This window comes from Moschus berezovskii, chromosome 10 (genome assembly GCF_049115385.1).
Source record: "Moschus berezovskii isolate FMDL1 chromosome 10, NW_MosBer_1.0, whole genome shotgun sequence".
Classification (NCBI taxonomy): Eukaryota; Metazoa; Chordata; class Mammalia; order Artiodactyla; family Moschidae; genus Moschus; species Moschus berezovskii.
The window spans coordinates 50,324,663-50,339,552 of NC_142469.1; the positions used below are offsets into that span (position 1 = coordinate 50,324,663).

Below are 14,890 nucleotides of genomic sequence, written 5' to 3' on the forward strand. Positions count from 1 at the left end.
ATTTCAAAGTTTAAGGGCAAAAGAGAACCAAATTCCAAAGTTCCTCCTTAAGACCATAGGAGATGTCCTGGACTTGAGGAGATAGGGCTCCTGATGAAAACAGTGCTTTGACAAGGCTATTCTAGCAAAAGGAAGGAGGGAGGGGCACTCAGTTCAGATATTCTTGTTATAATTGGAAATAAATGTAAGGAGGTGAAAGAAATGGCAGTTAAAAGGAAGGGGCAATTCTAGGAGAGTTGCGACTGCACTTGGAGGAAAACAGGCAACCAGGGCAGTTTGGAGCACAATGCGCTTATTCCCTGTGGCTCAGACCACTTAGTGGTTGAGCCGAGTGATGCTGTATTCATGGAACCTGGGAGGGTTGTCTAAGGTTCACTGCAGACTTCTGTGTGTTGTGATAATCCAGGACAGCCATCCCAGTTGCATGGTTCTGAGAAACGGGGAGAAGAAATCAAAGAACTTTTCCCAGACTCTTTGGGAAAAGCATGAAAATGCTATAAGAGCAGTTTTAGGTCCATAGAAATGTTGAAGGAAGGGGACAGAGATTTCCTGTGTACTCCCTGTCCCTACACGTGCCCTGCCTCCCCTGTTGTCAGCATCCCCTACTCCAGTGATATAGTTGCTGCAGTTGATGAACCTGCATTGACACATCGTAATTGCTCAAAGTCTGTAACTCACCTTAGGACTCACTCTTGGTGTTGTACATTCTGAGTGTGGAGAAATGTATGATGACCTGTGTCCATCAGTATGTGTTTTTATGGTATCTTGCGGAGTAATTTCAGTACCCTAAAAAGTCTGTGCACTCTGCCCTTTTCATCCCTTTTCCCCCTAGCCCCTGGCAACCACTGATCTTTTTACTGTCTCCATAGCTTTGTCTTTTCCAGAATGATTCCAGTTGGAATCATATTAATAGATTACATAGACTTTTCAGATTGGCTCCTTCACTTAGTAATATGCATTTAAGGTTGTTGCATGGCTTAATGGCTTATTTATTTTTTGCTGTTATTATTTGCTTATTTATTTTTGCAGTACTCCATTGTCTGGATGTTCCACCATTTACTTACGTATTCACCTTCTGAAGGACATCTTGGTTGCCTCCAACTTCTGGCAGTCATGAATAAAACTGCTCTGAATATCTGTGTACAGGTTCTTGTGTGGACACATTTTGAACTCCTTTGGACAAATGATCAAAGAGTGCAAAAACATCTTAAGAGACTTGTTTTTGTTTGTGTTTTTTTAATTTTAATATTCTTAAAACCCGACTTGTAATTGGATGAAACAGTGTCTACATGGGTCATCTTTGCCGAGTTCTTTTGCCTTTTCTGCACCGCAGGCATATTCTTTCCCAGCTGAGCCACCAGGGAAGCCCTCTTTTGCCTTTTCTTTGCATATCCAGTTTTCCAGATTCCTCTGTTGATCCTTTTGCAGTTTCTTCTAGAATTGTCCCTTCCTTTTAACTCCCATCTCTTTCACCTCCTTACATTTATTTCCAATTATAGCAGGAATATCTGAACTGGGTGCCCCTCCCTCTTTCCTTTTGCCTTGTTAAAGCACTGTTTTCATCAGGAGCCCTGTCTCCTCAAGTCCAAGACATCTCCTCTGGTCTTAAGGAACTTCCAAACTTGGTTCTCTTTTGCCCGTAAACTTTGAAATTATTACCTAGAGATCACCTAACCAGTCCTCTCTGATTCATGATTTTAGGATGTTTTCTCCAATCTGATACCCGATTCTTATACTTAGCAAACCAGCTGAGACAGGACACAAAACATCATGAGGCTATAGGGATTCACGTTACAACATGAGTCTGCAATGGGCTCACCTGGACTGACCAAGACGGATCTGAAAATAGAAAATATCCATCAAGTAAATTAAGCACTGGTACCTTTAGGTGTAACCCAGCCTCCTCCAAAGTGCCACTTCGGAAGAACAGAGATCAGGCACTTGGCACCCTTTCTCCCAACAGGAGCCAACCCATGTTATATAATTTCATTCTTCTGCTGGAGGCTTTGATGTCTCGATTTTTCTAGATAAACAGGCATTTAGAGTGTGTTTCCTACTCACTGTCTTTCACTTGAGAAATTTCATTCTAGTACTTTGGTGACTTATCTCAGGGCACTGCCCCAGGAACTGGTTGTTGGTTAGAGCTGGGAATCCTGGCTCCCCATCCTTTGTGATTCACTATAGCTCAGGTAACAGTGATGCTGGGGTGAGTCCAGGGCTTGAATGGCTCATGCTTCTTCTGCAATCTCGTCATTGTCTGGTGGTTTGGATTTTTTTTTTTTTTTGAGGATGGAGATGTTTTTGTGTTTTGAGAAAGTGGGGCAGGTACTAATGAAGAAGCTTTTCAAAAATTAACATATATGTGAAGATAGCCTTTGCCCTCAAGACTACATTTATCTGGGCAAGTACAGTACTCAGTGTGTCTGGTAATTTAGAATGTATGCCCAGAGTGTAGTCTGAAAATATTTCACGTATAAGGATATATTCCAACAAATATCCAAATACAGCTTCAACTAAGAAAGCCAGTACTTCAATCCTATTAGGCATTTCCCCACTGTCAATGTTAATCTTATATTGTGTGATTATATTATAAACCATAAAATAATTTGTAAGCATGGGAATTGCGATAACATTCATATGGATTAACAGTCCTGTTGTTACAGTATCTAAACATATTGCTCTTTGCCAGTGGGGAGCAGAGTGCTGTTTCGCAATTGTTAGTGAAGTTCATACATACACAGAGGAGTTGAAAAGAAACACGCTGCCATTTTAACACATGATCAATCAGTTTGAATGTACCCTGTGGGAGTAACTGCTTAGTTTCTGATTTTGCAGTAAGTATCAGGATCTCTAAATTGATTTTTCATATACTGACAGCGTATGTTTAAAGTATTATGTGGGAGGGCTGTTTCCACACCAGCCACTCTGGATGACTAATTCTGTTTCATAAACGATAGCAATGTCGTTGTTTTCAAATAGTAATGATTTATCTTACTTATTGTTTCTTTGATTTAGTTCTTTTTTGTTGTTTTACTTATTTTGGGAGCTGCAATGGGTCTTTGTTGCTGCACCTGGACTTTCTCTCATTTTGGAGAATGGGGGCTACTCTCCAGTTTCAGTGTGCAGGCTTCTTATTGCAGAGCACAGGCTCTGGGGCATGCAGGCTTCAGTAGCTGTAGCGTGTGAGCTCAGTAGTTGTGGCACACGGGCTTAGTTGCTCCACAGCATGTGGGATCCTCCTGAACCAGGGATCAAACCTATGTCCCTGGCATTGCAAGGCGAATTTTTATCCACTGGATCACTAGGGAGTTCAGTTCAGTTCAGTTCAGTCGCTTAGTCGTGTCTGACCCTTTGCGACCCCATGAACCACAGCACGCCAGGCCTCCCTGTCCATCACCAACTCCCGGAGTTCACTCAAATTCATGTCCATCGAGTCGGTGATGCCATCCAGGCATCTCATTCTCTGTCGTCCCCATCTCCTCCCACCCACAACCCCTCCTAGCATCAGACTCTTTTCCAGTAAGTCAACTCATCGCATGAGGTGGCCAAAGTATTGGAGTTTCAGCTTTAGCATAAGTCCTTCCAATGAACACCCAGAATTGATCTCCTTTAGAATGGACTGGTTGGATCTCCTTGCAGTCCAAGGGACTCTCAAGAGTCTTCTCCAACACCACAGTTCAAAAGCATCTGTTCTTCAGCACTCAGCTTTCTTCACAGTCCAACTCTCACATCCATACATGACCATGGGAAAAACCATAGCCTTGACTAGACGGACCTTGGTTGGCAAAGTAATGCGTCTGCTTTTTAATATGCTATCTAGGCTGGTCATAACTTTCCTTCCAAGGAGTAAGCGTCTTTTAATTTCATGGCTGCAATCAGCATCCACAGTGATTTTGGAGCCCAAAAAAATAAAGTCTGACACTGTTTCCACTGTTTCCCCATCTATTTCCAATGAAGTGATGGGACCAGATGCCATGATCTTCGTTTTCTGAATGTTGAGCTTCAAGCCAACCTTTTCACTTTCCTCTTTCACTCTCATCAAGAGGCCTTTGAGTTCCTCTGCACTTTCTGCCATAAGGGTGGTGTCATCTGCATATCTGAGATTATTGATATTTCTCCCGGCAATCTTGATACCAGCTTGTGTTTCTTGCAGCCCACCGTTCCTCATGATGTACTCTGCATATAAGTTAAATAAGCAGGGTGACAATATACAACCTTGACGTACTCCTTTTCCTATTTGGAACCAGTCTGTTGTTCCATGTCCAGTTCTGACTGTTGCTTCCTGACCTGCATACAGGTTTCTCAAGAGGCAGGTCAGGTGGTCTGGTATTCCCATCTCTTTCAGAATGTTCCACAGTTTGTTGTGATCCACACAGTCAAAGGCTTTGGCATAGTCAATGAAGCAGAAATAGATGTTTTTCTGGAAATCTCTTGCTTTCTTCGTGATCCAGCGGATGTTGGCAATTTGATCTCTGGTTCCTCTGCCTTTTCTAAAACCTGCTTGAACATCTGGGAGTTCACGACTCATACATTGCTGAAGCCTAGCTTGGAGAATTTTGAGCATGACTTTACTAGCGTGTGAGATGAGTGCAATTGTGCGGTAGTTTGAGCATTCTTTGGCATTCCCTTTCTTTGTGATTGGAATGAAGACTGACCTTTTCCAGTCCCGTGGCCATTGCTGAGTTTTCCAAATTTGCTGGCATATTGAATGCAGCACTTTCACAGCATCATCTTTCAAGATTTGAAATAGCTCAGTTGGAATTCCATCACCTCCACTAGCTTTGTTCGTGGTGATGCTCTCTAAGGCCCCCTTGATTTCACATTCCAAGGTGTCTGGTTCCAGATGAGTGATCACACCATTGTGATTATCTTCGTCGTGAAGATCTTTTTTGTACAGTTCTTCTGTGTATTCTTGCCACCTCTTCTTAATATCTTCTGCTTCTGTTAGGTCCATACCATTTCTGTCCTTTATCGAGCCCATCTTTGCATGAAATTTTCCCTTGATATCTTTAATTTTCTTGAAAAGATCTCATTTTTCTTATTCTGTTGTTTTCCTCTATTTTTTGCATTGATCTCTGATTAAGGCTTTCTTATCTCTCCTTGCTATTCTTTGGAACTCTGCATTCAGATGCTTATATCTTTCCATTTCTCCTTTGCTTTTCGCTTCTCTTCTTTTCACAGCTATTTATAAGGCCTCCTCAGACAGCCATTTTGCTTTTTTGCATTTCTTTTCCATGGGGATGGTCTTGGTCCCTGTCTCCTGTACAATGTCACGAGTTCATCGGGCACTCTATCTATCAGATCTAGACCCTTAAATCTATTTCTTACTTCCACTGTATAATCATAAGGGATTTGATTTAGGTCATATCTGAATGGTCTAATGGTTTTCCCTACTTTCTTCAATTTCAGTCTGAATTTGGCAATAAGGAGTTCATAATCTGAGCCACAGTCAGCTCCTGGTCTTGTTTTTGCTAACTGTATAGAGCTTCTCCATCTTCGGCTGCAAAGAATATAATCAATCTGATTTCTGTGTTGACCATCTGGTGATGTCCATGTGTAGAGTCTTCTCTTGTGTTGTTGGAAGAGGGTGTTTTCTATGACTAGTGCGTTCTCTTGACAAAACTCTATTAGTCTTTGCCCTGCTTCATTTCGTGCTCCAAGGCCAAATTTGCCTGTTACTCTAGGTATTTCTTGACTTCCTACTTTTGCATTCCAGTCCCCTATAATGAAAAGGACATCCTTTTTGGGTGTTAGTTCTAAAAGGTCTTGTAGGTCTTCATAGAACTGTTCAACTTCGGCTTCTTCAGCATTACTGGTTGGGGCATAGACTTGGATTACTGTAATATTGAATGGTTTGCCTTGGAAACGAACAGAAATCATTCTGTTGTTTTTAAGATTGCATCCAAGTACTGCATTTCGGACTCTTTTGTTGACCATGATGGCTACTCCATTTCTTCTAAGGGATTCCTGCCCACAGTAGTAGATATAATGGACATCTTAGTTAAATTCACCCATTCCAGTCCATTTTAGTTCACTGATTCCTAGAATGTCGACGTTCACTCTTGCCATCTCCTGTTTGACCACTTCCAATTTGCCTTGATTCATGGACCTAACATTCCAGGTTCCTATGCAATATTGCTCTTTACAGCATCAGACCTTGCTTCTATCACCAGTCACATCCACAACTGGGTATTTGTTTCGCTTTGGCTCCATCCCTTCATTCTTTCTGGAGTTATTTCTCCACTGATCTCCAGTAGCATACTGGGTACCTACCGACCTGGGGAATTCCTCATTCAGTATCCTATCATTTTGCCCTTTGATACTGTTCATGGGGTTCTCAAGGCAAGTATACTGAAGTGGTTTGCCATTCCCTTTTCCAGTGGACCACCCCCTTTGATTTAGATATTAAATATTAGAATGTAGTAGCATTAAATTAAGGAGATGGGATTTTAATTAGTGGTTAAAAAAGCTAAAGGTTTATTGTGTATTCACCAATGTGTGTTGTGCACTTGAATAGTCAGAATTTTAAAGGCAACTCTGAAAGGCTATCTTTGGTCCCTGATTGCTGTCCACGTGTGTGCCCACAGAGGGGTGGGTATCAGGAAGCACTAGTCCCAGAGTTCCCATCAAGAGACCCCTGATTGGCTGTTGACTTTGGGCACATCATTTGGGTTTTCCGTCTTAATCCTTGCTCAGGTGAAATAACCCTACATGAAGTATCCCATCTTCTTTGACCTGCCCTCCTGAGTGACCTAGCGTCGGGAAAGACCTGTTGTGTTTCTGCAGTTAGGTTTTACCTCTGCTCTTAGTCCTGGAATGCATTAGAATCTTCTACAATGATACAGAGGTGACTGATGCGAAAAAGAAGACCATGTGCAATGGCGATGGTGAAGTGTGAACACTTATGTAGCATTATACAGTCCACGTGCCAGGCTGTTCTGAGGTCTCTTTCTGCAGTGACCTTAAACAGCACTGCTGACTGTGCTTTGTGATCCTTGCCCCTCTTGTTTCAAGTGAGTTTATGGACCAAACTAAGACTTCCATTTCCTTCTAGGTATCATTTATCACTGTGATCTGACAAAAGAGGAACTGGAGCCCAGAGTCTTCCGAGAGGTGACTGTGAAAGGAATTGATGCTTCCGATTACCAGACAGTCCAGGTAGGGGGTATTTTATCTTGACAATGTGAGTTTAAAAATGTGACTTTCAGGCCAGGCTGTGCACACCCCAGTTTGTCAGCAGCTATGGAGGTAACCCACAGCAACACCAGCCACAGATACTTGGGAACACCTGCTGCTTCTGGGCATTGAGCCCAGTGAGGTCCCTGCCCTCTTGGAGTTTACAGATTTCTGCCACTCTTGACAGGAAGCCAGAATCCCTTGTCTGGGGGATCAATGCAACACAGTTTGTCTGCTTGCTTCAAAGTGGATTGTTTTCTGGCTCAGGTCTCATGGTGTGATAAGTAATAACAGATTTTCTCCATGAAGTATTCACTCAAGTGCTGGAAGTTAGTCTTTGCAGTCTGAAGTTCATCCGTATGTCTGCCTGGCACAGGGTGAGAGCTCAATAAAATATTAGAATGGATGAATTAACTGTTTAATTGTCATGCGTGGCAAGCTCAGTCACTGGTCACCATCCTTTCACGTTAAGACGCTCCATTTTTTTTGTTTTCTCAGTGGCCCACAGGTACTGAGTCTCCTGGAAATCAAATCACTCATTGACAAATGATGCAAAATGACTCTGTTCCTTTGCAATGACAGGTCACCTGTCAGGTACCAGGTGTTTATCAGGGCTCTCCTACCAGGGGGCCTGGACCACGGAGACCCAGGTTAGGATTCAGAGTGTTGTTTCCAAAGGAAAATTAGGGAAAAAAAGAGCACTGGATACCCTGAGAATGTTTCTGTGAAACTAAAGCATCATTTTAACAGGGTGAATTGCCCTTCACCTGTCTAAGAGAAGTCTAGATGATGGACTAGATCTAGATCAAAGATAAAACTGTTTGGCTGGCTGAATCTGGCCCAGGGCTGCAGATCGCCAGGCCCTCTTTTATATCAGGAGTCGACTTATTGGCCTCTGGTTTTTTGGAAAATAGATAGCCATGTTTGTTCATATAGTGTCTGTGGCTGCCTCGGTGCTTTAACAGTGCAGCAGAGACTGTGGCCCACAAAGGCTAAAGTGCTTAGTATTTGGCCCTCCGGGACAAAGTTTGCTGATCCTTAATATATATAAATAGTACTTATAAAGTCAGAGAGCATTCTCAATAGAGGTCCAGGGCCTTTGTCTTCAAGCTCTGTCAGCTTGAAGCCTGAAGTCTGCATGTATTGATTGATACGTCTTGGTTGACATAGGATGAGTCTAACTTTTCTGCCAGTGTTTTCAGCTGCAAAACAGATAGTACCCATTTTGCAGGATTCCTGCAGGATTATATGATATGATAATATTCCTGCAGGATATATGAGATGATATATATAGGGATGCCTTATTTTATTGTTCTTTGCTTCATTGTGCTTTGCAGATACTGTGTTTTTTTTACAAATTGAAGGTTTGTGGCAGTTCTGCATTGAGCATATCTATGTATTGGTGCCATTTTTCCAACAACATTTGTCCATTTCATGTGTCTGTGTCACATTTTGGTAATTCTTGTAGAATTTCAAACTATTTCATTATTGTTATATTTGTTATGATCCATGATCTTTCATGTTATTGTTGCAAAAAAGATTATGATTCACCGAAGGCTCAGGTGGTGGTTAGCATTTTCTAGCAATTAAATATTCTTTAAGGTAGGTACAGTGTTGTTTTAGACTTAATGCTGTTGCACACTGAATATGGTTGTTGTTGTTCAGTTGCCCAATCATGTCCGACTCTGTGACCCCCTGAACTGCAGCATGCCAGGCCTCCCTGTCCCTCACCATCTCCTAGAGTTGCCCAAGTTCATGTTCATTGCATCGGTGATGCCATCTCATCCTCTGACCCCCTCCTCTCCTGCCCTCGATCTTTCCCAGCATCAGGAACTTTTCTAGTAAGTCGTCTGTGTGCAACAGGTGACCAAAATACTGGAGCTTCAGCTTCAGCATAGTTCTTCCAGTGAATATTCAGGGTTGATCGCCATTCAGATTGACTGGTTTGATTTCCTTGCTGTCCAAGGGACTTTCAGAAGTCTTCTCCAGCACCACGGTTTGAAGGCATCAATTCTTTGGCATTCTGCCTTCTTTACAGTCCAGCTTTCTCAACCGTACATGATACTGAATAGACTACAGTATAGTGCAAACGTAACTTTTCTATGCACCAGGAAAACAGAAAATTCATCCTACTCGCTTTATTGTGACACTTGCTTTATCTTGGGGGTCTGGAACTGAATCTACCCTGTCTCCAAGGTCTGCCCATATTAAGGGTCTGGCACATAGGCTCTGTCAGTTAAGAATCTGCCTGTAATGCAGGAGACCTGGATTTGATCCCTGGGTGGAGAAGATCCCCTGGAGAAGGGCATGGCAACCCACTCCAGTATTCTTGCCTGGAGAATCCCATGGAAAGAGGACCTGGTGAGCTCTGGTCCATAGGGTTACAAAAAGTCAGACATGACTGAGAGACTTAATGCTTTCATGTAGAATGCGATCAGTTTTTGTTTTTTTTTTTCAAAAAGTGTTAGAAATAAATATGGCAGACTTTTAGGTTTCTGTAGCTAGTTTGGCTTCTTTCATTTTCAAGGTGAGCCATTGCCTGGAGAGAGATCTTTTAGGGGCCGACAGCCCCAGTCTCGTTCTTGTGTGGTTCATTAATTCACCCTAGTCCTGCATTAGACTTTTAACATCACTTTCAGGCTGTCATGCCTTGCTGTATTTCATTTTCTCTGTGTGTAGAAATTGTGTGCCTGGCAGCTGTAACATTTGACCTTCTCAGGAACTACTTCTAGTCCTTGCCTGGACATCCTCAGGGCAGTGGAGTGGGGAGGGTCTGTGTGTGTGTGTATGTGTATGGTGGAAGACACTGCCTCTCCCATCAGTAATGCAAAGGATTCCTGGGCAGCACGAAGTGACTGTCCCTCGTGGCTGCTCTACGATTGGGCACTGTTGCCCATAAGACACCCCTCACCTCAGCCCTCATCTTCTCTTCATCTCTGCTGTGCAGCCCCTCGGGTCTGTATTTTTTTAAAAATTCTATTTTATGCTTCCCACAACTCATGCCAAAGTGAGTAATTGTGGAGTTTGTGGCAGGGAGGAGGGACCTGTGATCATGACAGCTGCCTCGAAGGCAGCTTCTTATAGGAAAGTGGCTCTTCCTTCTCAGGGACGATGGCTGGAGTTGTTTTTCCTATCAAGTAGCTGTTTTTTTTCTATTCTTTACAGATGGTACACAAAGAAGCTAGTTACAACCTAATATGTGTTGTTTTCAGATATAAATGAAAAGATAAGACTTTACAGCCAAGCACATGCTTGTGTGGAGTAGAAATCCCTCAGCTCTATGCACAGCAACCTGAAATTTCCAAATTAAACTGGGGAGGAAGTACGCTCGGGAGATGCCAGTTGCATGCCATTGGAAAAGGCACTGAAGTCCTCTATGTGTGGCTTTCCACTTCACAAGGAAAATTCCCCTAACGTTGAGCTACTCAAATACTTGGAAGTTTTTATTTGTACAAATGCTGCTGCTGCTGCTGCTGCTAAGTCACTTCAGTCGTGTCCGACTCTGTGTGACCCCATAGACGGAAGCCCACCAGGCTCCCCCGTCCCTGGGATTCTCCAGGCAAGAACACTGGAGTGGGTTGCCATTTCCTTCTCCAATGTTTGAAAGTGAAAAGTGAAAGTGAAGTCGCTCAGTCATGTCCGACCCTTAGCGACCCCATGGACTGCAGCCTACCAGTCTCCTCCATCCATGGGATTTTCTAGGCCAGAGTTCTGGAGTGGCTTGCCATTGCCTTCTCCGTGTACAAGTGCAGTAGGGGAAAAAAGATGAAAAGATTCATGGGAAGTGTTTAAGGGGGTAGTAACTGAGTAACTGGAGAGAACACATTGGTTTTCCAATTTTTATGACGGTTTCTCTCTAGGATAATGCCATCAGGAGACTTTAATATGTTGATTATACACATCATACCTATTGCACTGAGTTATTTAAATAGAAGTCTGTTTTTGGGTAAAGGTGGCTTTGGAACGTACCGTGATATCACAGTACCATAGACTGAAAGTCCATTTTGCAGTGGCTGAGCTCAGGTGTACACAGCAGAGCTTTGACAGCAAATGTGAGTGTGACATCTGTGCTCACATTGTGGTCAGACTCTCAGCAGAGTTGCCAACAATGACCAGCCTGTAAAAGCAGGCCCTAGAGGAGGGTTTGTGTATGAGTGGAAAAAATCCTCATGATGTGTAATAGAAACCACAGTGTTTGGGGGTGCAGGGGGAAGATTCGTTTTTTGTTTTCAATTACTTCAGGGTAGTGCTGCTTTTGATTTTGCGTGACCCTGGTGTTTGTATTTATTTTGTATGTGATTTTAAAAGAAAATTCCCTGGGCTAATTGTTATTCCTTCTTGCATTTTAGGTACATTATCATTTTGAAGCAAATAGTGCACAGATTACCCTGCATGGTTAGTCAGTGCGGTTTGTGGTGGTCACAGACATGCGTGTCCACCTGCTGGTATAGCTCATAAGATGTACTAAGTGAAGCAGAGAGAAAAAGGAGGGTCAGAGAAACACATGGCTAAACCAGCCACAGGGCTGTTCTTTGTGTGATGTGCTTTCATTCAGGACCAGAGCTCTTGAATGGGGGTTGGTGGGGGGGCGGATGTAAGGTGGGAGTGTCCTGTTTTGCTGACATACACAGAACATAGCTACTGTATAGTCTTTACCCAGTCCTGACTACAGCTGTGGGAGAAAATTCATCTATACAGGAAATACAATTTTGAAAATCAGATCCTGGAAAAACTTTCTCTTCCAGTCTGTGGTACACATAAAAATTAAGTTTTGGATAGGTTTATCATAGCTGCGGTTGACTGATCTTTTTCCTCTTTTTATTATGAATGACATGACCACTATGTAATATTGGTTAAAACATCTGTGCACGTGTCTTTAAAAAGAAATGGAAATACTGAGCATTAGAAATTACATTAATAACAAAGGTTTGGTGATAAGTGATTTATATGAAAAGAATCTTGTCTATATTTATGATCAGTAATATGTTTCATTTTAAACCAAAGGGAAGAAATAGAAAAATTTAGTCTGTCAATAAATATTTATGTGTGTGCAATGCCAGGTGGTACTGTTTGAATCCAGAGAAGTTCCAGACACAGGCACTGTCCCTGGAAAGTTTGCAGTCAGGCTGGAAAGTTGAGACACAGCTCTGAAAGGTCCGATACCCCAAGATGTTATCACAGTGATCAGGGGAAAGGTGAAAGTTTCTGTCGGCACTGTGATATCCTGGCCGGGATGCCCAGGGAGTCTTCCTGGGAGAGGTGGAAACTGGGTTGGACTTTGAGGAATGGCTGCTTTTGTAAGCTCCAGGCCCCTACTGGGACTCCTGAACAATTTCACCACAATTCTTCATTCAGAGACTGCCTCTACCTTTTCGTAGCAGTTTATTTTCATAATTTCACAGTAAGTTCAAGAAGAAAGGAGTCCTGCCTTCACCATCCTGTGCAGTAGGGCTGCCTCTGACAGCTCTTTTTTGTGGATAAAATAGTGTTTGCACTGTGGCTGAACGTGGCATGACAAAGGATGCAGTGTAGCAAAAATGCACTGTTTGGTTTCTCAGTGTCTCATGTTTGTTCAGCCAAAAATTTTTGACAGCTGAAAGATTGTCTTTTCTCCTCCTAAAGTGAAAGTCACAATTTATAGACCTGAAAAAGAACAGTGAACTCAGTATACTCTGAATCAATTCCATTGACAACAGTTTCCACATGTTATAAAAGAATAAATTAGAAGGACGATTCCATTTTATGGGACAATAGCAAACCTAAATCAACAGAGTACAGAAATAGTAAGAATTATAAGTATTTAACATAGATTTTATTATCTTGAGTCCTGTCCTCTTAAACTGAGGAATTTTACGCTTCTGAGGTTTACCTACAATACTGCATGTGACACATCAAGAACATCCCAAAGATGATTTGCTTTATAACTGACCAGAAGCTGATTTTTTTAATTAGATGATTAGAAAATTAAAATTAGATGATTCTTTGGGTTTACCAAGATGCCTTGGGGTAGAAGGAGTGGAGTTACTTTTCTTTAGTCTAGATTTTTGTAACCTTGATAGTAATTTGTAGTTACTGGTCTATAGTTCAGTCACTCAGTCATGTCTGACTCTTTGCAATCCCATGGACTGCAGCACACCAGGCTTCCCTGTCCATCACCAACTCCTAGAGTTTGCTGGGAAAGATTGAAGGCAGGAGGAGAAGGGGACAACAGGACAAGATGGTTGGATGGCATCACTGACCCAACAGATGTGAGTTTGAGCAAGTTCCAAGAGATAGTGAAGGACAGGGAAGCCTGGCGTGCAGCAGTTCATGGCGTCGCAAAGGGTTGGACATGACTGAGCACCTGAACAACCGGCCTGCAGCCTTTGCCATTCAACAAACATTGAATCCTCAGAACATTAATTAGTGTTTTAATTTAGCTCATTGACTTCTGTGCTGAGTGCGTAACACACGCAGTTTTTGACTCATCCACATCCTTGGTCTGCTGACTATTGAACTAATGATAACGCTTTTCTATATCACTGTTCTCACAGTTAAGGATAGGTGGGAAATCTTCAGAACATGTTAGTTAAGAGTGAATGGGGGAATATTTTCAAAAAGAACCTTTTGAGAGAATATGGTGCTTGCATATGATTAGGAAATCACTTTAAATTGAGTCAGTTGTTCTTGGCAATTTTGTGCCTAAAGCTTTCATGTTATTTTTTTATATTACACTTCAGAGACATATTCTTGCATAAACAGATTCCTGCCTTTCTTTAGAATTCTCTTTGTCTCACAGCCATTCTAGATTGAGATCATAATATTCATATTCAGAGGGCATATGTTTGTATCTGTTTCCTCTTTAGATAGCAGCTGTGTTAAAATAGTTTGACTGTAAAAGATGATAAGAGTTTTTGTTCTCTTGCTATCTTAAAACAGAAATAGGTTATAGGGCCCCAGTGTGTGGTTGCTGCAGTCTCCATATGTTTTGAAGAAGGATGTTGTTTTGCAGCAGCCTGAGAATATGTAGCCCACTTAGAGTAAAAATCACAAGGTGGCCTTGAGAATTGAGTGCCAGACAGGCCTGGAGAGATCCCTTGAGCCTCCTGCAGGGCTTCCTTTTGCAAGATGTAAAATGGCTCAAGGCAACCCAGACCTCTGCCCACCTTCCTCAGTTTCTCTGAACTTTGCCTGGAGGAAATAGGCCTGCGTTGAGATAAGAACTGGGAAAGCAGCTAGAGCCCTGCCTGGTGGTTGACAGCCTGGGGAGGGCAGCCTTGGCTCTCCTGGGGATGCGGTGGCGACTTGACATGGAAATTTTTTCACCTTATTTTGAATGTTAATGAGCTAAACAGGTGTTGTAAAATCACAAGGTGATTTTAATTTTTGTGGCTTAGATTCATTTCTAGATGATGGACTAAGTTTATTATTCTTTAATAATGTCACTGCAATTGAAGCCATAATTGTCAGAGATTAGGGTGTCCATAAACTCATTACCATAGGTGACAACTGTACTCAGTGGAGGTTTGTTCATATTTAGTATGTACAAAAATTTTACTATTTCAGTTATCTATAGATCTGAGTTTGCTGTTGTAGGTTTAAAGCCATTTAAATAGATTAAATTTTGTTTAAATTGTTCCAAGAGTCTTGGCTTTTGAGATCCGTAAAAGCTGCAAGTTGCTGAGCTTTGCTAATACTGATTTCAGATTACTCACAGATAACAGTTAGCTCTAAC

The 14,890-nt window shown here is 42.2% G+C and overlaps 1 protein-coding gene across 1 annotated transcript in view; it reads left to right on the forward strand.

The window, feature by feature from the left end:
* The window catches only part of PREP (prolyl endopeptidase), a 140,557-nt gene that overhangs the window by 79,124 nt on the left and 46,543 nt on the right, over positions 1–14,890 (forward strand). Inside the window, exon 10 of the mRNA XM_055432926.2 lies at positions 7,055–7,158. Within this exon, the coding sequence (XP_055288901.1) occupies positions 7,055–7,158 (104 nt within the window). The remainder of the gene's footprint in view (positions 1–7,054; positions 7,159–14,890) is intronic.